The sequence below is a fragment of the Crinia signifera genome, chromosome 9, assembly GCF_055691185.1.
Source record: "Crinia signifera chromosome 9, ASM5569118v1, whole genome shotgun sequence".
Taxonomy (NCBI): domain Eukaryota; kingdom Metazoa; phylum Chordata; class Amphibia; order Anura; family Myobatrachidae; genus Crinia; species Crinia signifera.
In genome coordinates, this window is record NC_139225.1 from 100,475,351 (window position 1) to 100,499,947 (window position 24,597).

Consider the following 24,597-nt stretch of genomic DNA (forward strand, 5'->3'; position numbering starts at 1 on the left):
GTAGTCAGCAGCCAGGAGATATCAGACTTCCAAAAGGAGGGATGGTACAAGTAAAAGTAATTAAAACATATAATTAACAAGTGTCAACAAAGCCCCCTACCCTGCAGCATTCCACACCATCCTAGTTACAGCCCTGGGTAACACATTTTGGATCATTTCTATTGTGGCTGCTCCTGAGTTTGCAGTTTTATTTATTGTTGTTTTTTACTTGGCTATTATGTCACAGCTAGTGGGTAAGCAATAGGCCCTACTGACTTTGAGGTTATTAGTAGCTGCTGAGGTTCTGGGGGTCTGTAAGGGATATCGTTTTATCCCTGCCAGGACCTGCACACTTGTCTGTGGCCTCAGCAAACCTGCCCCCATTTAAAATTTCCCTTCCAAAATGGCCACTGCCTCAGAGAAGACAGTTATTAAGGATGCTAGAGGAGGGGGGGCATCCATTTTGGGAGAGACATTTTTAATGAGTTCACCATTGCCTTACAATGAGTAGAATGTGGCATGGCGGTGGCAGACTCTGACAAAAAAGCAGGTATGGGGAGGGGAATGTTATGATGGGGCTGCTATATTTATAATTATGCCACTGGTCACAGCCCAGCGCCACATGCAATCTGTGAAGGAACAAAGATGGTGACCAAACCTGCTATCTGGTATGGAAAAACAGAAAGTAAAATATCCAAAAGGTGCCACCTCTGAGTGTTTGGGGGGGCATATGGCTTCCAGTGGGATTGGATACTATAGTAGTTACTTCTGTGTGCAAAAGCATGGCTCAGTGGAAATTTAATATTATTACATTTTTCAAAACTCTTGAGGTTAACTACTCCCGAAAAAATAATGTATTCTATGCTTCGGGCAATTTCAGTGCTTTAAAAAATGCTTTAACATTGTCTCAAAATACCTAATGATGTGCAAATCATCTTGTACTGCATATTATGCTGTTATTTCTTCCAACTTTGTTTGCTTCCAATAGGAAAAAACAAACACACTTGCAATTCTCACTGAATTTGCAAATGCAGTTTCTAGTTGTCTCAAGAAGAGACAGCAGGGGTGAACATGCAATATAAATTCCCCAAGCACATGGACCACTTCTTAGCTACAACCCCTGGGACCCCTGATGTGATACGACTGATTAGATGTCAAGATGTTCTTTCTTAAGATATATCATCTAGCATTAAGCCACTGTCCATGAGTACTAGTTACTATTGTGCTTCAAATGAAAGGTGACAAACAATCATAGTTATTTTGTTAGCACACACTCCAGCAATGGCATGTTTGACCATGAACAACAATATAGTTTGCACTGCTGACTTGTTTATGGTAGTAACTTTGTAAGGACGCTAATGGCTTTTATATTTACAGATATATACAGTGCTATGTTTTAGGAAAATAGGTTCAGGAACTGTGGGCAGGTCAGAAGTTGGCGGTGATGCGTATAACACATAATGCTCTCAGCAGTGCCATATATACACAATGCCCCCCAGCAGTGCCAGATACACAATGCCCCCCAGCAGTGCCAGATAAACAATGCCCCCAGTCAGTGGTGCAAGCCTAAAAAAAATCTTAGTGGTACTGTGTACAAGCGCCTTAGGCGTGTGACCCAAAAATGGGTGTGAAAATAAAAATGGGGGCGTGATGCACATATGCCCCCAATATACATATGTCAAATATACATATGCCCCCAATAGTGCCAGATACACATATGCCCCCACAGTGGCAGATACACATATACCCCCACAGTGGCAGATACACATATACCCCCACAGTGGCAGATACACATATACCCCCACAGTGTCAGATATGCCCCCACAGTGGTGCCAGGTATGCCCTTACAGTGCCACCAGATATGCACCCACCGTGCTGGCAGATATGCCCCCAGAGTACCAACAGGTATGCCCTCACAGTGCTACCAGGTATGCCCCCACAGTGCTGCCAGGTATGCCCCCACAGTGCCGCCAGGTATGCCCCCACAGTGCCACTGGATATGCACCCACAGTTTCACCAGGTATGCCCCCACAGTGCCGCCAGGTATGCCCTCACAGTGCCAGAAACACATACAGTATGCCCCCACAGTACCAGAATTTCCCAACAGCAGTGGAACTCACCATTGTTGCTGCTGCTACTACCACCAACTGCTGCTGTTGGGGGGGGGGGGGGGCAGCGCAGCACGTGCCACTTCTGCCCTCATGACTCCTACCACCACTGACCCAGCCATTGCTTGCCTTCGGAGGGGAGGAGAGTGCATTGCACGTCTCTCCGTCTCCTTACTGTGTCCCTGTGACTGGGCCGTCAGCCAGTCATCCCTAGAGGGCCAGCTCCTGATTAGCTGCCGGCCTACAAGCTCGGATTGGCTCAGGGTCCGGCAGCCAATCACGAACCGGACCGTGAGCTCTTATTGGCTGAAGAAGAGACAGCAGGGGCGAACTTGCAATATAAATTCCCCAAATACATGAACGACTTCTTAGCTACAACCCCTGGGACCCCTGATGTGATACGACTGATTAGATGTCAAGATGTTCTTTCTTAAGATACATCATCTAAAGAAACCTTGGTACTTATGTAGTATCTGGGCGTCCGATTTAGAAATCGGATCGGATCGCATCGCATCACATGCGACCAAATCGTATGCGATGCGATGGTCAAGATTTTTCCATAGGATTCAATGTTAAAATGGTCTGAGTCCATTTTAACATAGAATTCAATGGGAAAAAGGGGTCCTTTTCCTTTCCCCACTATCCAAGTGGGCATGGAGTTGGATATAAACCTGTGGCGAGCGTAGCGAGCCACCGAGCCCGAAGCGTGGCGAGCGTAGCGAGCCCCGCGAGGGGACACAGAATACTTTTTAAGAAATATGCGTCCGCTCGCCACGCTTCGGGCTCGGTGGCTCGCTGCGCTCGCCACGCTATATAAAATCAACTCTATGCCCACTTGGATAGTGGGGAAATGAACAGGACCTTCTTAACATTGAATCCTATGTAAAATCGCATCGAATCGCATCGCATCGCATCTGATTGTATGCCTTAAGGTAAGGCATACAATCACAAAATCGGACGCCCAGATACTACATAAGTACCGAAACCTTTATAGACACATCACTGTCTTTGTGAGTAGGGCCCACTCCTCCCACACCTAGCCAAACCCTGAGTGTGTCACCCTTTAATTTTGAGTGTACTTACACCCATTTATTTGTCTTTCATATTCCAATCATCTGAGTTGGAGGATCATCGTTAACTTAATCAAAGGAGTCTTGGGATATTAAAGATACCTTTATGAGTGGATCACGGCAAGTTGCTGTGTGAGTATGGTATGCATATCACCTAAATTAATAGAGTGATTTGGTAATTACCATCTGCTATACCACCAAGATCCTTAAAGAAACCTGTCTTATCCCTCCTTTAAGAGAGTGGGGTATGCATCCCCCCTTTTTTAACACTTGGATATACATAATTCACATCTGAACATTCTCCTCGTATTTGCATTTTTCTTTCAATTTCATGTGACCATATTCAACTCTACAATCATCAATGAGAACTGGATTTTAAGTCCAGCGCCATCAGCCACTATTTGTTGCTTAGGTTCAATTAGCTATTTGCATTGCCACAACCCTAGCATTTCCATAATAGACCCATAGTGCCACCTCAACATAATTACATTCTTTATTACTAACATCCAGGGTTACAAGGAAACCCTCAGTGGGCCCCATTGCCTGAGGGCCCAGCCCTTCCTCTAGTAATCAGGGCCCAGACTACGCACTTAAATTATACATATGTTGCATTTTACTGCACAGGACCATGGTGTATATTCTACAGTGCATTGCCATTCTGGTACATTACTGTGCATGCACTAGCAGGGCCAGATTAAGGACCTAATGAGCCTGGAGCTGAACAATTTCAAGGGCCTATTATGAGAAGTAGATGAGATGAGGCCAATGCCATGTAGGCATGTAGAACCCAAACACTCTAAGACCCAATGGCTTCCTAAATATACATAAGTGCAAAAATTGCATAAATGGGTACTTATGTATTATCTGGGATCCCATGTTAAATGCACCCCATTTTTTCATACCCCTACTATCCAACTACGCATGGAGTTGATTTTATATAGTGTGGCGAGCGCAGCGAGCCACCGTGCCCGAACCGTGGCGAGCACAGCGAGCCCCGTGAGGGGACGCAGTCTCATAAGAAAAACGGGAGCCCAGATATTACATAAGTACCCATAAATGTGTAAAATAGAAATGCAATTTTAATGCTTATGAATTGTGACTACTTGGTGATCAACATGCTGTCATGATGTTGGGCCTATTTTTATGTGTAGGCCTGAAGGCTGCAGCTCCATTGATCCCATTGTTATTCTGGCCCTGTGCTCTAACAATATCTGGAGGCTAGCCACATGTGCCCCTACCACTGCATTCCCCTGGTGGGTCCTCCATGTTCCAGTCGGACACCGCTGACATCTTTACCAAATGAGGTAAGGTCTGTGATACCCCAACAAAAACATTCTTCCACTGATAAGTACCAGTAGCCCTGTATCATTATTAGTGCTGGTGCCTTAAACAATAATTTGCCCAGTTGTAGGCTTATACAAAAAATGGTTTAGACAAATCCTTTAAATCATCATAGATTAGCATTCAAATTCCATTTTTGGTCGATGACAGCTCTTGACAATAGTAAAGCATAATTATTTTACTTTCATGAGAAGGGAGGTTAAATCCACTAAATTAATCAATTGATGCTTCAAATGAAATGAGCTGCCTCATGTCTGTAAAACAGAAAAGGGCTGTAATTCACTTTAACTTTGTTGATTAAAGTTCACTTTTCTTCTCCTCGACCTCACAGACAAAGGAAACAGAAGAAAAGAACAATTTTTCTCCATAGGAAACAAAATGATCAAAAACCTCTTGAACATAATTTGCTATCTAATATTGCACCCTTTAAAGGCAGGTCTCTCTGCCAAATATTCTAATGATTGCACTTTATAGCCTCCCACTACATCTCAATTTTAATTTTATGAATATTGCAAATTATAACAGTCACATTATAACCTCTAAAGGGGCTAATTTATAAAAGCACTGTCCATCAATTACACATTTTCCCTCACATTAATAAAATGGCAAGAAGTAATTACGCTGACTTCGGAGATGAAGATGCCTTGAACAAATCATTATGCTGAAATTATTTTCTTTAAAAAACTTAGCAGGTTCTAATTACGACTGAAATGAGATAAGGAAAATGATCACAAAATAGACATTAACCTGATGAGTTCCACAGTCTCGGAGTACATGGTGTATGGAGATTTCGCTTCTAATGGATCTCGCTCCATAGCGTTCCCACATTCGATGAAAGACAGGGCAGCGTCAGCATAATTCACAGCTTTGCCAAACTTTTCTATCTGAAACATTGCATAAAAATAATACTGTAAGACAGAAAACCAACGCAAGTTCAATCAACATCGTATCTCTATGCAAGTAAATTTGAACATTGGCCCGTTTTGGTTGTCTTCTCTTGTGTAAAACTTGAACAATTAGTTGTATTTGAAGAATTCTATATACCTGACAGTCTGTGCAGAGTAATATCTGACTGACTGGTGAGACAAAGGCCCTTATTCCGATCTGATCGTAGTACAAATTTGTTTTCAAAATGGGCAAAACCGTGTGCATTGCAGATGGGGCAGATGTAACATGTGCAGAGAGAGTTAGATTTGGGTGGGGTGTGGTGAAACTGAAATCTAAATTGCAGTGTAAAAATAATGCAGCTAGTATTTACCCTGCACAGAAACAAAATGACTCATCAAATCTAACTCTCTCTATACATGTTAAATCTGCCCCACCTGCAGTGCACATGGTTTTTGCACATTTTGAGAACAAATTTGTATAGTGATCAGATCTGAATAAGGGCCAGAGTGGGAAGTGGGAGTGCAAAAGCAAGATAGCAACTGAAGGAAAAGGGAAGGGTAGAATGAAGAGAGATAATTGGAGAATAAGAGATGTATTATATTTAAGTTGCACATTTTTCAATTACCTATTGTTTTGTTTGTGTGGAAAATAAATATATTGTAACTGCATGATCTTAAGTGGCAACTAACTTAGGGGCTGATTCAGACTTGCTCCTAGCGGGAAGAATTCTGCACCTTCCCTGAAAATTGGGGTTTGCCCATGTGCATTTATGCGCATGCGCAAACTCTGGGAGCAAATGGCTTCAGAGAGTATCACATTCGCTGCGCCGTTCGCTTCAGAGGGGGTAGGCAGGCAGGGGGCTGGAGCAGGGGAATGCTGGGCATTCCCTGGGAACACAGGCATGGTGTTGCCTGCTCGGGGGCAGGCGGCTGAGGTCACATGACGTCAGCGCCCGCCCCTTTTTTGCCGATCAGTGGTGAAAATAAAAGTCAGTTCAGAATATCGACCATCGAATGATTTGTCTTCCCATCAGCCGCATGTTCTCATACACATCCCCTCACATGCTAGCAAGGGGATGTGGGCGGTGCAGGTGCGTTCAGCGGGGCGGCCCTGATCGCTGTGAGTATACGCAGCCAAGCCAACAGGTCTGAATCAGGCTCTTATTTTAAAATGCCATTCACAGAGCCCATGTTTGCAATTGCCCTTGTAAATTTTGCATAGCATACTGTAGAGGTGGACAATAATATTGGCAATGCGGTACTTGTGTAATATCTGGGCGCCCGATTTTTTCATTGTATTGCATCGCATCACATGCAATATAGTGGCATACAATTCATGCAATGCGATTTTTCATTGTAAAGACCCGGGTTTTAATTGTATAGTCACCCATGGGTGATTTCATACCCCCACTATCCAACTACGCATGGAGTTGATTTTACATAGTGTGGCGAGCGCAGCGAACCACCGAGCCTGAAGTGTGGAGAGCGCACGCAGAATACATGTAAAACCATACACCTAAAACAGCACCACTCTCCACGTCACTCCGAAGCATGGCGAGCGCAGCGGAACGCATCGTCCGACCTTTTCATACCCCCACTATCCACGTTGGCGTGGAGTTGACTCTATATAGTGTGGCGAGTGCAGCGAGCCACCGAGCCCGAAGTGTGGCGAGAGTACGCGGATTACTTTACATGTATTCCACGTCCCCTCGCCACGCTTCGGGCTCGGTGGCTCGCTGCTCTCGCCACACTTTATAAAGTCAACTCCACGCCGACGTGGATAGCGGGGTATGAAAAAATCGGAGGATGCGTTCCGCCACCCCTCGCGGGGCTCGTCACGCACGTCAGGAAACAAGTACCTAATAATAAACTATTCATCAAAAAATTAATCAACGACTAATTGAGGCATTTTGGAAAATGTAAAGTATATAAATAAGTGAAATAAAGTTTGGTAGTATTAGCATCTGTAATAAGTTCACCATAGTAGATAATGGTCAGACTAATCTGTGTGTTCGAATCAGTCTCCTGGTAACCAGCCAATTGTTCAGACCATGTCTGAAAATGAGGAGCTTCTTTCTCCTAATTGCTGGAGTTAGAATCCTGCTTGGTTCTTTGACTGGTGCTGATTGAATGCCCCAGCCTTATAGAGAGTCCACTTGGACACACAGTTTTGGGCTTGTAGTCTTCTGATGCATACATGGATTCCTGCTCTGAGATGCTCAGATAGGCTGGAGCTGAGATGCCCTCACTGAAAATGCCTTGGCAAGTCTGTGTTTTCCCTGGCACTCCCAGAAAATGGATGGGTGCCACCCCCAAAATGTTGGCCGTCTGTCAATCAACTTGGGTATGGCCAGTAAATAAAATAATCACTGGATTGTATCGCTGAAAGGCCCTGCGCGTGCTCGCTATGTTACATGCGCAAGGCAAAAATACAATACTTTACTTACCTATAGGAAAATATACAGTGTGTTGTCAACCTGTGTGTCTTGTATACAGGTTCCAGTAAGAATCAGGGGACTCAGTCAAAGTGCTACTGTAGATGGCTAGATCTATTTTAGACTGGCCAAAGTGCTGTGTTACAGAAGCAGTATAAAAACTCTAATGACTAAATTTGGAAATTGAAAAACTCACAGTGAGATGTGTGCCAGGTGTGATTTGAGCCTATACAATGTGTGCTATGTGATTTGGACTGTACACACTGTGTGATTTGAGCTACAGGTGAATTAAACTACATCAGCTTTTGACTTCACTACAATAGTGTGTAGTACAACAGCATAGAATGTAGTACAAAAATACTTGTATCGCATCACAAGGGAAAATAAACACGGTGCGAATTGAACTAGACGTGATGCAATTTGAATTTACAAGATCAAGTGCGGGATGTAGTAAATACATTGCCACCCATCGCACCGATATTGATCAAATATGTACTAATATATACGATCAACATCGCAATGCGGTGACGGTGGCCCCCCGCGATACCTGTGAGGTGGCATGCGGGGTGGTGTCCATCACCTCCCTGGCCTCTCCTCACTCCCCCCATGCTGAGAAGCCTAAGCAGGCTGTACCTGGTGCCTCCTCCTCCCCCTGCAGCTGGAAGGACCTCCAGCTGCGTTGCTAGGGTGAGGAGTTTACCTTCCGGGTTCAGGCTTTCTGGAGGAAGATATGCCAGGGGGAGTGGGGGTCAGCATTTGCAGTGGGGGTCGGCGGATGCGGGGGTTGTGGTGGCCAGTGATAAGAAGCCCATAGTCTTCTATAGGGTATCGCCATCCAAAGTTGGGTTTTGCCGCATTTTTCCCTTAGTACATCCTGCTTTATATCACAAGCGATAATCGCACCGTGTGGGCACCATTAGAAATATCTATGAAACAGTATTTCTAAACTGATCTACTAACAAACTATATTATTACTAGTCAACAGATGGCAGTGTTTCAGAGACACACAAACGGACACTAGACACATATACTGTATATCTATAGATGATACATATCATCCCTAACTATTTTCCCCTGACATCTGTTTTTTTTATTTCATAAAAACATATACAGTATTTTATCTACATGTATTCAGGATAATGTACATACAACACCACAATAGCCTTATCTTCAGTTATGTAAGTTTGTTACTGGAAAATTACTTGACAGATATTGTGTTTTAGTTATGTAAAACAGAAAATGAAATGGATGAAATTAAGATCAAATCAACCGGTGAAAGGACCAAATATCAACTTACCAAAGCATCTGCTTTGTGCTTCAGCCTTTTAGCTTCCTGCATGTAATAATCTGCATTATGTAACCTAAAAACATATTGTAAAAATGTAAAACACATTTAGAAATAAGGTTTATTTTACTAACAACACATAAAAGTCTGATCAGGAATCCAACAATCAGTGTTGTCATACTGTATCCACAGGTTAGCAAATGCTGCTGTAGGGACATACAGGATGAAATGTAATAGGATGAGAGATTCGGAAAGTGAGAGATTTGGCAAGAAATCTCCAGGGTTTTTTTTTAAAGCGGCAATCATTTACACTTCTAAATCAAACTGATTTTGCATTGCAAATGATTGCTACTTGAAAAAATCCCGGAGATTTCTCACAAAATCTCTCACTTTCTGAATCTCTCATCCTATTAAATCTCACCCAGAGTATTTGTACTATATTAGTAAACTAACCACAATGAGGGGTCATATTGAAATGAAACACATGCCTTCTGGCAGAAAGATCAAAGGGTAGCTGAATAATTTTAATCTTACAATTACTAATAAATGGTAAGATCTGGTCAGTTTACAAGTACTCTTATACCTTATATTTAGCTATTGTAGCACTTTGATGTTTAATTGCTAAATTCAGTTTGGTCACGTATACAGAGCTAAGCAGTTTTAAAAGTAAAGCAATGTAAAGCCACACACCCAATTCCATCACAATATAAATTAACCTACGTTTCATCAAACGTTATTTTTGATCTTCGAGAATCATTGTTCCCATTGGTTATCACAGGTAACGAGGACCATACATCGGGCTCTGCATGATGCTGAATGTTCTCCTGACCACTACTTGGTGGCATGCTGTTGTCTTCTTCCTGTAAAGACAATGAGTACGATGTTTAGGTTCAAGCCAGCAATTGCCAGTTAAAAATTTACTGTTAAAAATATTAGATTGATTATCTCAAAGAGGTATATCTTAGATGGACCTTTCTGCTACTTAAGACAGAAGCCCCTTAAAGGCTTACACTTACTAAACCGAAAAGAAGTATGACAGCATTTGAATGCAGGTGGGCGAGAGACTCATCTTCCCGTTGTATAAACAAGTTCTCTTGGCACTACTGTGACTAAACAGATGAAAGTATGTTCCTGGATGTGAACATTATTTATGTTGTGCTGCAGGATGGTGTTAAATCATGCAACTATAGCCATAATGGGAAACAGTATGCTGACGTGTATGATAATTGCACCCTCTGATATAAGGTAAATATATTTTGACACAAATCTCCTGCCCATTCAGTCACAGCATTGAATTGATGCAACATTATCTCTTTATGGGTGAGCAACAATAAATATGGTAATCAGATGGATTCCAAAGGCAAACAAAGCGTGCATAATGCTGACACCAAATGGTTAGCAGAGATAATGTGTTACATAGCATTATGTTCTCTGCTACTTTTACGCTACTGTACTGTCATTTTACACAATCTGGTTGCATTGAGGATTATTTATCAGGGAACGGGGCAATGGCAATTACACCAGCCATTTAGAAGCATTGCATATGTTATAGCATCAGGTCACATTGGTTTATCCTGCCTGATGATAAGGTCAGAAATTAATTTGGGCTTATACACATCTTTACCCCTCATTAAATGTAACTTTATTTTCATTTCTGCAAAGCTCATATATTTACTCATTAGACATTAATTAACACCGACAAGTGATGAATCAAATGGACTGTGTTTATTTCAGCCATAATTGTGAAGTCTGTATTAATAATCACAATGATTATGTGTGACATGCTGCCACTAAGAACCAAAATGGGGTTCCACTGTGTCACATGATCAGAAATGACTCTCACACACCCGTTCTCATTGGGGTTCAGTTTGATTTACCTACAGTTAGAATATCTACGGTCAAAATACTGACCACCATTAACCGACTGTTGAAATACCAACGTGATCAGAATGCTGACATTCATTATGCCGACATGATAAAAAAATGTCGACATTTTAAATGTTGACAGGTCAAAAAGTCAACATGATTTGTTGCATTTCTGTGTCGACATATGTCAACATGGACAAGGTATAACTGTAACGCATCCCCCTAGCATGGCTCACTGTGCTCGCCACACTATTCTAAATCTAACAATCTAACTCTATGTCCACTTGGATTGTGTAAGAACAAGTAATTTAAAAAAAAAAAAAATTTAAATGTCGGCATCATGATCATGTCGGCATTTTGACCATGTCGGCATAATGAATGTAGGCATTTAGAAAATTTCGCTATTTTGACTGTTGGTCAATGGTGATCAGTATTTTGACTGTAGGTAAATTGACTGCATTCCTCACATTGCCCAGCAAAATACCAGCTCAAGCATTTTTACCCGGAAATTTGGCTATCAACATGGGTCCTTTTCTAGTATGAAAGGCTCAACCTTGGTTGACATTTCCGGGTCTTAGACCCTGCTATATTCTAAGACCATGTAATGTCGACCCAGGTTGACTCTTTCACACTAGAAAAGGACCTGTGATGAAAGGCAAATTACTAAGTAGCAATGTTTGCAGTGTGTTCTGGGGTCAGGACTGCATGTGATGTGGCATTTAAATGCCGGTTAAAAACCATATTTTTCAGACTATCAGTCTGAGCACAGTAACAAACTTACAGTATCTTGAGAAATAAAAGTTGTATTTATTTACTTTAGTGTTCGTTGTTGTGCTGCCATTCTTTTTGTGTCTTGTGGAAGTTATGGGGACATGCACCGTTGTAGTGCTGCCATCCTGATTGAAGGAGCTGTTATCACTACAGTGTCGCCTACGGATTGGCTCATCCCCCAAAGGCGACAACAAAGGAGGAAAAACTTTCTCTTCTCGTTTCTTTGATGTCTTTTTTGCTCTAAAGAAGGAAAATAGGATGACAAAAAAATGTATTTTTTCTTTTGCATCAATTATTGAAAAGTTTATTTAGATGGTAAGTGGCTATAATATTTTCAAATAAACATGTGGACATTATTTGCTGACTACATTCAAGCATATGTGTGGCATAAAACATCAGCGCTGTATGGTCCTTTAAATGATTTAATGTCTGCTGAAGATGGAACAAAGTGTATTGCAGCCAGGGTACTAAGGCCCATATTTTGGTTTTATAAGAAACTACGCATACACCGATTTGGCATTTTTGCATCAGTCAAGAAGCTCGCTAGAACCCGTCAGTAAATGGCCAAAGAGACATGTCAATGTTAGCTGATCATATAATAGTCACATCTACCTATGTGAATCCATAATCATACAGGTTATCATACCTAAAAGCATTTCAGGGATATTGGAAAAGCAATGCCTACGCTACTTAAAATAACTATAAATAACTAAAAATAAGCTGCATTGCAGTTACATAGTTCTGTGAATATAAAATATACATAATCATCTTTTGGTACATGCTGCTGCCTGTAATAAAACATACATACCATGTAATGCAACACATATGCCCTGTAATAATGAACACCTCTCTAGTAAATCATCATGTTTTCATATCTCTGTAACCTCATTGGCAAGCAGGAAGTGATTTTATAATATCAGGGGGTGATTCAGGTCCACTTGCAATAGACAAAACCAAGTGCACTGCATGTGGGGCAGATGTAACATGTTTTTTTCCATTAGCAAACCAATTGTGCTTTGCGAGTGAACCTGAATCCTTCAGTGTTGTGCCCACCAAACCCAAGTCTCCTAAGATTACAATCTCATCAGGGAGACAGAAATATGTCTTGTATTAGGCTAGAATATACCAACATTCTTAATGATCTGGATCCTATTTATCAATCTCCTAAAAAGGTATCATGGCCCTTCTCTAAATGCCTACTACCTGCCCATTTTGGATATAATATACTGTGCATGTATGACCTTACAGAATGTCAGAAAAGGCAGTGAAATAATAATGAGAGTGACAATATTTTTGCTGGGAGAGAGTATTATCAGAGCTGCTGTCCTGTCAAGGGATCTTTCATACATAGCTAAAGTAAAAATATTATGCTTCAGAATCATTTTTTTTATTAGTGGGCCTAGAATGTTGAATTATTAATTTTCTTAAGGTGTAATCCTTCCAGATCTCTGTTTAATTGTTTACTTCAAGCAACCAATCAATTCAGGACACATTTTTAAATTCCTTTTTACTCAAGGGACACGCTGATTATAGTTTGTATAAAGATGACATGTTTAGCAAACCCGCACTTCGGGGGAAATGTACAGTACTAAGAAGGGAGTTCTATTTTACACGGGATGTTGCTATGGGCAACCAATTAGAATGTACTTATTTATTTAGCACCTTCTAGAACAGTGGTTCCCAACCTTTTTTCTCTCCCGTACCCCTTGATTAGGCTTTTCATTTATAAGTAACCCTCCTCTCAATTTGAAATTTCCACAGTACTTATGAGTGGAAGTGAGCAGTATGCGTGTCCTAATATTAAGGAGTAGCCGTGGACTAGTATATGGTCAGGAATCAGGTCCGTCTTTGTCTGGCCGCTGGCTGTGTATTGTCTCCAGAGTTCCAGCTAATGCCTCTCTAGGATTAATGCTTCTTCCACCCATGTCAGTGAGGGGCAGATGTTCACAGGTAGCTCTCAGTGAATTGCTGGTTGGGCAAAAGCATGAGGAGACGCTGATGACGCTGCAGATGGAACTGGAAATGACACAACGTGGCTTGTTTCCATGTCGATGGTAGACTTCTTTTGCCATTGGGAGACTTTTTCTTCTTCCGCCATTACCAATATTATTTTCAAGTACCCCCAACTGGTCTGCAGAGTACCCCCAGGGGTACTAGTACCCCAGGTTGGGAACCACTGTTCTAGAACATAATAGATAGTGGGGGTTATTCTGGTTCACTTGCAAAGGCACAATCACTCTCTAATAGACAAAACTATATGCACTGCAGGTGGGGCTGATGTAACATGTGCAGAGAGAGTTAGATTTGGGTGTTTTATTATTTCTGTGCAGGGTAATTACTGGCTGCATTATTTTTACACTGCAATATAGATATCAGTTTGAAGTACAAACCCCACCCAAATCTAACTGTCTCTACACATGTTACATCTGCCCCACCTGCAGTGCTTATGGTATCATCCATTAGTGATTATACCTTTGCGAGCGAACCAGAATAACCCCCACCTGAAATAGAACTCCCATCTTAGTAAATTTCCCCTTTCCACTTGATTAGAGGGTAATTCAACTGAAATATTATAAAACTGCTTGTGGCTATATAAAAAAAATAAACTATAAACTAATTTTGCAGGTACCACCAATTACTGAAACATCATCTAATATAAAATGACATTAAGCAAATGTCAGAACCATATTAAAATGATCAGACTAAATCAGGTTCTGTCATTTTTAAGTGGAATTTTAACTATAGCATACCAATATCAACAACTAAACTGTACTCCATCGGTATTATTTTCCCATAGCTTTATAAATATAAATGACCCCCGTCCCTATTTTCATTACGATTCTTTCAAACCAGTAAGTACATTTTCTAGCAGACATCTGTGTAGAGAGACGATTTTTGGTAAGTACGAGCAATAAATGAAGGTGACCATATCTCATGCATTGTGGTATAGTCATGGGCACTTGGTACTTCACAGAAAAATGACTGTAATCACTTCCAGAGATTTAGAAACGACAAACCTTTTTATGAAAGAGAAGGCCTCATTAGCAGCCATTAATTGTTACATATTGTTGAGCTGATTGTTAGTTAGCTTTGGGCTGTAACTACTTTAAAAATGGGTTTTTAATTGCAATAATAACCAATTGTGAATGAATTTATTGGAATAATTAAACATGTTTAATGACTTAATTTGCCAACATGTTTTTGCTAATTGAAATGCAACGACAAACATTTAATATAGTGGCAGAAGACTACTTGCCTTCAGTAGATTTATGCGTATGAGGTAAGGAACAGACAAGATTTAGACATGGCAATGAGATCTTTTATAGGAGTGACTGTATATCATTTTTCTATGATATTTCACATGTGTAACACAATTTCAAAATGTGATCCTAAACAGTCTGAAGGTGCCCATACACAGTGCTCTTATTGTATGCATTTTGAACTTTTAAGTTTAAAACACATTGCATGTAGTTCAAATAGCACCGGGCTTGCAATTAGGGATGGTCATCGACCATCAATGATTTGAAATCATCGATGGTTTATGGCCAATGTTGAATACTTTTGCCATCGATGTGGGAGAACTAGATGGTTTCCCTACATCGATGGCAAAGGAGAACCGATGTTTCCGTGTTTTTTTTTCTTTTCAAGGTGCCGGTACACAGAGCATAGCTCCGCCCCCTGCCACCCGGAAGTCCCGCCCCGAGTTCTGATTGGCCCACGGGCCATTCAGTCAAATATAATGGATGACCATCGATAGCTAAAACTATCGATGGTTTTCCATCAAGTAGTTTAGCACTATCAATGGCTGGGTGCAGAATCGCCATCGATGGCCATCCCTACTTGCAGTGTAATGCTATGCAAGGTGAGCTCCTGTGTACTTTAAATTGCATAGTACAAAAAAGTATGTGCAGGCAGTACTTTTTGTACTAAATCGCATGGCATCACTGTTGTACTGTAGCACATTGTATACAATATTGCATGCAGTTCAAATGGCATACAATTGAAATCTCATGGCATTACATAGCAATATCGCATAGCATTGCAAAGCATTGAAGTTCAAATTGTACAGCACCATTCTATAGTTCAAATTGCACCTAAAAACACATTGCACTGTGTATGGGCACCATGAGACCTAATGTGACACCATAAATCCTTGCCATCCTGTGATTAAGATAAACTACAGTAGTTTGATACATAAAAAATGTGCAACACATCCTAACAACCACAAATATAGGGCTTTATTCAGGCACTATACTGTGGTTTGCGATTTTTCAAAAGATGTATCTCTATGACCTATTCAAGGTCAGCTGCATCTGCAAAACTGAAGCTGCAGTGTCTTCCCCCTTGCCAGTGGCGTATTTATAATGAGTTCAATGTGCCCGGTGGACACAGGCCCCTAAATCTCAAGGGGCCAACACCGCACACTGGGCTCCACCTCTGTGTCATACTGTTTTTGACTAATAGGAGACTGGATTGCTGCTGGATGTGTACCAACAATGTACTTACTGAGTACCTTAGTGGTCTTGGAGCATCACATAACCAAATATTTTTTTTGTTTGTTTGTAATTCAACTCGTGTAAATGATTGTGTTGGCTTTCCTATGCCCAATTGTGCATGAAATAGGGTTGTATATATGAATAAGGGTTTCTAACAGTGTAAAATAACTTTTAAAACACTGCTCTTGCCATATAACTGAATTTGAATACATGGGTTTGTTGTTCGCATTTGTGACCAATTGGACCGAGTCACGATTAGCAGGTCCACAGTCATCAATATGAACTTACACACTCACACCAGGGTCCGCACTGAAGAACCACAGGACCAATCAGGAGGCTGCCTAAGTGACGTTTCACCAGAAGGATTTGCCTTAACTTGAGATTTACTGTATGTTGTTTCTGATTTGGTACAATAAGTGTTATAAACAATAGAATATATCAGCAGTTCATCTGTTTTATTTATAGAATGAAATGTCTTATTGGCACTCGCTATAAATGTCACTCTTTGGAATATTTGCCATGTGCAGTTTTTATAGAGCAACAGAGATTATTGCATGCAAATTGGATTGACATAGAGACAAAGCCATCATGTGGTGTGAATGAAATAAAGTGACATAGTCATTATTAGGTGTACGGTTTATGTAGTGAAAGTCACTGTTAGATTTTATGTCTCTGAAGGTGAATCCCAAAGGTTAGGTGTCTCTTCAGCACAGCTGTTTAATATCTATCAGTTGATGCTTTAGAAGAGTTGTAGTCACAGCAGCTGTTATACTGTCAAGTGAGTAATCCTTACACTGGTCAATAACAAGACAAAATAAATCTTTGCTAACCTACAGGCAACCGAATCAAACAACACATACAATCTATTTTACCTAATTGTCTGTAAGAGACAATTAATTCAGCTGGGGATTGAAACTCAACCAAATTTATTTATTTAACTGCAGGCAATTGACAATGATCCCTTTAGTCAGTTCTTATCCTAGCTGTCATATTTATGGGTGCCGGACGCGGTCCCGACAGTCGGGATCCCGACTGTCAAAACTCAGACTTACGCGTGCCCGAAGGCCACCCGCTATTCTCCCTCGTGGGGGTCCACGACCCCCATAGAGGGAAAATAGAATAGGTGGCGAGCATAGCGAGCCACCATGCCCGCAGCGTGGCGAGCACTGTGAGCCCGCAAGGGGCTTTGTTGCACTCACCATGATGTCTGAGTCTGGGCAGTCGAGTTCCCGATGTCGGGCTAATGACTGTCGGGATCCCGACTGTCGGTGCCCTATACCACACCCAAATTTATAAACATACTGGTTACCAGCCTGTGAAACGGTCCTTATGCATGTAACGTATCCCGGGTGATCCCATTCTCTGCTGCCAGGAGGTGGGTCGAGTCAGAGGTCAGATATGCAGCAGGTCCAACTTCCAACTCTGAATTGATTAGATTAGCATGGAACCGTGCATTGGATCGGATCTGATGTCAAACACATCATATATGGCTGCTTTTCACCCGATTTCTTGGCACGATCCGCCAGAATTCGGTGAAAAGTGACCAAATTGGACCAGTGTATGGAGACCTTTAGGAGTATATTCAATCCGGTGACACGACTGTCAGGCTGGCCCGACAGCCGTTACACGGTCCCATTTCCGGCCGGCTCAATGTCAGCTTGGCAGGCGGGATTCAATGTTCCGTCTGCCGAGCACTGAAAAGGGGGCATGGCCGCGAGCTGCGGCCAGAAATCGCCGCGCTGTGGCCGGGAGCTTGACAAATCCCGGCTGTTTTCGGCAGAACTTGCCCGACTGCTTGTAAAGTCCTTGTTCAATCCTGCCGGGGAAGACAGTATTAAATAGGGACTGCTGCTATTTCCCCCATCGTGAATAGCAGCGGGAGATTGAATACCTCCTTAGCCTTTTTGCGTTAGCCTTTTATTGTATATGTTAAACACTTTCTATTTACAGAATAAAATGATAAAATGTAGATAAAATATATGTAACACACATGCAATAGCTGAAACCTAAAGAAAATGGCATTAGGTTAAAAAAAAGTAAAAAAGTACTCACTCTTTAGTGCTGGTTGCCCTAATATTAGGGATAGGAGAGATACATGGAGGAAGAAGTAGACACGGAGTGAGGGTATCTTCCAGGCGTTGTTTTTTGCTGTCAGTTGGCATGTCACTGCTTTCAAACTGCTTTAAAAAAATAAGAAGACAAAGTTAGTATTTGAAATGCACAAACAAACTGTAAGTAGATATATTGATTTGCAATACATTTATTTGTTATAAAGTAGACTAGATTGCCTACAAGTCTCAGTACTACAAGTCTGACCTGTTCAATAGGAATACAGTATACTGTATAAGTAGCAAATGTTTTTCACCAATATTTCAAAACATTGACATATTAGTAAGGTAGTTGGTAGAATTCAGATCTAATCATCTCTTTCACATTGCCAATATAGAAGAACTGTAATTTAGCCTGCATTGGGTCACAGGTTTAAGAGATCTCCTTTCAGTGTGCTACAGCAGAGTGCATGAAGAACATATTCCATTCAACTAATGGGATTTAATGAGTCTCTTCAACAGTTTTGACCTTCTTTTGGTGTATGTAGGTCAGCTCTTCTCCTTATGAGCCATGTAATGAAACACGTAACATCTATATAATCTACTGGAAACATTCCGTTCAGGGACACTGTAATACTGTCAACACTAGCATTTGAGACCTACAGGCATGGAACAGTCACTTAGGAGCATATTGAACTAATGACTTGGCTATGCTTACAGGTTACAGTGTGCTGTTACACTGCTTATTTGCTCATTAGACTCGCATTCTGGGACCAGATATTAGCAGCAATAAAATAGATAGATGGATAGATAGATAGATAGATTATAGTATTTTTTCAACACAGCTAATTATTGCATTCATTAACATTACTGTACCAAACATATGCTGTAGTATACAAGTATATTGGTAGTGAATAACAAAATGGATCTACCGGTGTAAGATAGGGACAAAAAGCATATTGAGCAATCTGAATATACACTTACCTATTTTGTAAGTTCATTTTTGTGACTATAGCTACATGTCTATTTCAGGGTTGCCGACTTTCTTATTCTCCTCTCCGGGAGAAGCCCGGAGAGGAGAATTTCAGTAGCCGCTCAGGGGGCGGGGCTTAAGCGTGACATCACTAAGCCGCGCCCCCATGCTGGTAAACCAGCAAATTCAGGGATCTCCATGGAGGGGGCGGGGCTAAAATGATGCGATTGTGACATTGTAGCTCCGCCCCCTCCTCTGAGACCCGAGGATTGCAGCATTTTAATGCCGCGATCCGGGGGACAGCAGGGGTCCCCCCTGAATCCGGGAGGGTTGCCCACCCTTCCGGGGGGCCAGGAGGGGGACCCGATTTTCGGGAGACTCCCGAAAATTCTGGGAGGGTCGGCAACCCTGGTCTATTTGCTTGGTTTCAAATGCATTCCTTTCTAAATATTAACAATGTTTAAATTCTCTTCCTTAACCATCTTTCATGCTCATAAAGCGAAATGTTGTCAACATAGGTGTGCGCACATTGAGTGTTAGGGGTGCACAGGCACCCCCTAATGCTGTGCCCACCCTTACAAACACCTCTGTCGCTAGCAATACCAGCAATACCTTTAACCAAAGACTTTTGATTTTTAGAACTGTATTCAATTTAAAGAAGCGCCCATCAATCAATTATATGTGTTTGCATTGTTAATTGTACTAGACCATTGTCATATCACTACATATCTGTGTCATCCATATATGTTTATGATTGTATTTTCATGTATTGTTACACAGAGTAATTAGATTAAAACTGAAATAGGCCGGAGATTATGGTGTGGCTAACAGACTTTTTATATTGTAGAGAGTGCCAATAGATGACGGAAACATGTCTGATTGGCGGTGTTAGACACACCCAATAGGTGGAGCTACGCACACCCCTTTGACGGTGCACCCCCTAATAAAATGTGCTGCGCACGCCTATGGTTGTCAACATTGAAGAAATGCATTTTGTTTCTCAGGCCCCCATATTTTAAAATACCACAGATATCCTACATGCTATATGGCAAACGTAATATTAAGCATTAATGAGTGATAATTTTACTTTTCACCTGTTCGCTAGGCTGCGTATATTCACACTGGAAAAATTATGTGGCGGCCATTGTCAGGGAGATTTGTGCATGTGCAATATAGAAGTCTCAGAAAACATAGCAAGGTCATCATGTTTCCGGAGACCTGCATGTGCACTGTAGCCTCTGGCAAAAACGGTACATGTAGTGAGTGATTTTCATTCAGCTTCTGATTCTAAAGTGACTTTTATGTCCTTCTCCCATGAAGGACATAAAAGGACAAGACCTTGACCCTTAACATGGTAGAATTTGATTTACATAATGTTCGGAATACAAATTCTCCAGAAGAGAAAGACTACACTTTTTTTTGAATGCTCATATTTCCTATTCCAGGAATGATCCCATAAGGTCTGACAAATGGGCCCTTCAGCTAACCAAAGTTTGCGCATGCACCGGACCTGTACTGCATTGGTGCAGTACAGGCCCTCCGTCCTTGGACATAATATGGCTGTAGAAGTCATGGGTTACTCTGCCAGTGTTGCAGGTGATCTGAAGCTGTGTCCTTAGATAATCAGAGAATACCACATGCATTCAGGAGGTATTTTCTTATACCAGATGCCCCCTGCTGCATTACCATATCTAAGCATTGCTGCTAGTTTCAAATAAGCAGCAGCAAAGCATTTTCCAACCACACCTGAAGCACCCACAATGGTTGCAGGCAAGGTTACCCTCCTTTCCCTTTAATTTTTATACTAACAATGAAACCTGTTGCCCAAGAACATAGTCTTTTAGTAAAGCTTCCAAGTTTAACAGCGCATAATGAGGCTAACAAATTGTCTTTAGTTGCTGACAGTGTTTTGCTTTCTGTCACCAGTACAGTCATCAATTCTGAGCCTGCGATGCTTTAGACATGATTAGTATAACTTCCTTATTATAAGCTTAATGCTACTAAATCAGAGGCTCAGCCTCTGAACATTCCAGCAGAGTAGAGGCCGATGATGTTTCTTTGACATACTGTACTTGGGCATTCAGATTTCAGGCTCTACTGAAATTATTCCTCCCTGGATAGCCCAGATTATATAAACTTTCAAACTTTTGGTTATTTATTAGCTTGGCTGGGCAGGGGTATGGGTCATTAGGTTGGCAGTATCTAGGTCGATAATCAAAAGGTTGACCACTATTGGTTGACATTCAAAAGGTTGACACATGAAATGTTAACATGCATTGTGTCAACATGGTCAAAAGGTCAATATGGGAAAAGGTTGACATGAATTTTTCAAATTTTTTGGGTGTCTATATCGATATAGGTCGATATGGACACCATATAAGTGTATCATGTCCACTCGCATGGCTCGCTTTGTTTGCCATGCATTGGGCACGATACCTGGCTTCACAATTATATTCTCCCTCTAGTGCCCAATGGGATGATAAAGTATAAACAAGTCAGTTTTAAAACAAAACTCATGAAAAACACAGGTAGCAACCGTGTCTACCTGAAACTAAGTGGTAAGAAACACAACAACAATATCAGAATGACATTCTACAGGATTGTGGCAGCCATGCATTCATTCAGTGTGCAAGTCAAATCAGACAACCTATATTGCCATCAGCTAATTTCCTCAAAAAGAATCCTGCAAGAACTCTACAGGGCAGGATACCATAGTTAGGCAATGTAGAAGCCTCCATTACACCAGACAAAGCTTGTGAGATCAGTACTGCCAGGAGTACTGTCAATGGAATACTTAGAAATGGAACATAGTAATTAAACATTGTGGGAAAATTAGCAGGCTGCCACTGTTACCATAGGTTTCAGAGGAAAGAAAAAACGTAAAGGTAGAAGATACAACTCCATCGTTGTCAAAAAGGGTGACTTTTTTATTAGAATTTGAATTACTGATAAAAACATTTGAATGTTGATTTTATAAGCTACAGTTCACTAAAATGCACATGGTGATTATATGCCTAGAGATTTGGAACATTTCCCTTCCAAGTTGTTAGTAAATGTACTAAATTACAAAGTGACATAACATACTAGTGGCAGTACATAAATTATAATATTGAAAATATACACTGTGACAAAAACTATAATGAATATAGAATGGTGCCATTATCCCATTATCAATTCCATAATTATCGGAATTAACAGTAACCACATGTATGAAATTTGATGCATTCTATTTTCTTCAGAGGTTATGGGTGTGGATGAAAAGGTCTACTGGTCAACATTAAATAGGTCAACACCAAAGGTCAACATGCAAAATGTCAACATTGCAAAATGTCAAAGTGTTAAGGGTCGACATTGATGAAAGGTCCATACAAGCCAAAGGCCGACATAAAAAGTCAGCTCATGAAAATGTGGACATGAGATTTTTAAGTTTTTTGGTATCAATGTCAACTTCTGTCAACATGGACCCACAATTAGTGTAGCACGTATCCTCACATGGCTCATTTTAATTTTCATTACCAGTTCCCATCAGAGTCTACATGGATTTTACAGTATGGAAATATCTGTGTTGACCTTTGTCAATGTTTACTTTTTAGTGTTAACTTAATGGGGGAAATTTACTAAGCTGAATATGCCTTAAATAAAGGCGTATTCAAATGATTAAATATGCCCATTTACTATGCCGAAAATATGAATAATCCTATTCGATTGTCTGTTGACCTACATATGATAGATCTGCCAACCATATACCAATTTTAGAGTAGGATGTATATTTTTCACTTTTGCTTGAGCAAATATTCAATATATTTTATAACATTGTCCAGTACAGTATATATAAACCTAAATAGCAATAATTTTACAGAAGTTTGATAAGTTAGCACACAAATTGATGATTTAACAGTGAAATTGTTGCACAAATAAAAGTTATTTCACTTTATTGAAGTACATATCTCCTTAACCCCTTCATGACAGAGCCAGTTTGTGCCTTCATGACAGAGCCCTTTTTTTCAAATCTGACATGTCTCACTTAAGTGGGGATAACTTTTTTTTGCTTTTACTTATCCCAGTGATTTTGAGATTGTTTTCTCGTGACACATTGTACTTCAAGTTAGTGGTAAATTTTGGTCGATACAGTCTGTGTTTTTTTGTGAAAAATACCAAAATATCGTGAAAAAATGGAAAATTTAGCAATATGCAAAATGTCAAATTTTCTGCTTGTGAGACAAATAATCATACCACTCAAAATAGTTAATAACTAACATAGACCATATGTCTACTTTATGTTGCCATCATTATTTCAACCCCCTTTTCATTTTTTTGGACACTAGGAGGCTTCAAATATGACTAGCAAATTCTCAAATTTTCAAGAAAATTTCAAACACTGATTTTTTTAGGGACCAGTTCAGTTCTGATGTGACTTTGAGGGACTTGTATGTGAGACACCCCCATAAATGATGCCATTTCAAAAACTGCACCCCTCACAGTATTCAAAACAGCATTTTGGAAGTTTGTTAACCCTTTAGGTGTTTCACAGGAATTAAAACAAAGTGTAGGTGAAATTTCAAAATTTCTTTTTTTTTGCAGAGTTTCAATTTTAATACATTTTTCTAACAAATACAGTAGATTTTACTAGAGAAATGTGACTAAAAATTTATTCCCCCAATTCTTGTGTTTTCAAAAATATCCTATATGTGGCCCTAGTGTGCACGATGACCAAACCACAGGCTTCATAATAGAAGGAGCACCTACTTGATTTTGGAGCCTCCTTTTTATGAGATTTTTTTTTAGGCACCATGTAGGTTTCTAGGCACCATAAGTGCTAAAAGTTAGGAACTTTCCCCACAAGTCACCCCATTTTGCAATCTACACCCCTCAGGGAATTCATCTAGGGGTATAGTGTACATTTCAAACCCCCAGGGGTTTCACCAATTTTGGTACAACTGGGATGTGAAAATGGAAAATTACATTTTTTTACACAAACATGCAGTTCTGGCTCAAAATTTTTCATTTTCACAAGGAATGAAGGAGACAAAGCACCCCAATATCTGTGCCCCAATTTCTCCCGAGTACGGCAATGCCTCAAATGTGACCAAAAAATACCAGTGGGGCGCATAGCAGGACTCAGAAGGGAAGGAGTGATTTTTGGATTTGGCAGCACAGATTTTGGTGGAATGAATGGTGGGTGCCATGTTGCATTAGCAAGACTCCCAAAGCACCAATACAGTGGAACCCCCCCACAAGTCACCCCATTTTGCAAAGTACACCCCTCAGGGAATTCATCTAGGGGTATAGTGTACATTTCAAACCCCCAGGGGTTTCACCAATTTTGATACAACTGGGC

The 24,597-nt window shown here is 40.7% G+C and overlaps 1 protein-coding gene across 3 annotated transcripts in view; it reads right to left on the reverse strand.

Moving 5' to 3' along the window:
• The window catches only part of AFF2 (ALF transcription elongation factor 2), a 481,449-nt gene that overhangs the window by 30,054 nt on the left and 426,798 nt on the right, over positions 1-24,597 (reverse strand). For 2 of the 3 annotated variants that reach the window (XM_083159453.1, XM_083159451.1), the window contains exons 12-16: positions 18,291-18,418; positions 11,787-11,982; positions 9,826-9,965; positions 9,118-9,181; positions 5,246-5,382 (exon numbers count right to left, since the gene is read on the reverse strand). In XM_083159453.1, the coding sequence (XP_083015579.1) occupies positions 5,246-5,382; positions 9,118-9,181; positions 9,826-9,965; positions 11,787-11,982; positions 18,291-18,418 (665 nt within the window). The remainder of the gene's footprint in view (positions 1-5,245; positions 5,383-9,117; positions 9,182-9,825; positions 9,966-11,786; positions 11,983-18,290; positions 18,419-24,597) is intronic. The other variant, XM_083159452.1, reaches the window with a different exon arrangement.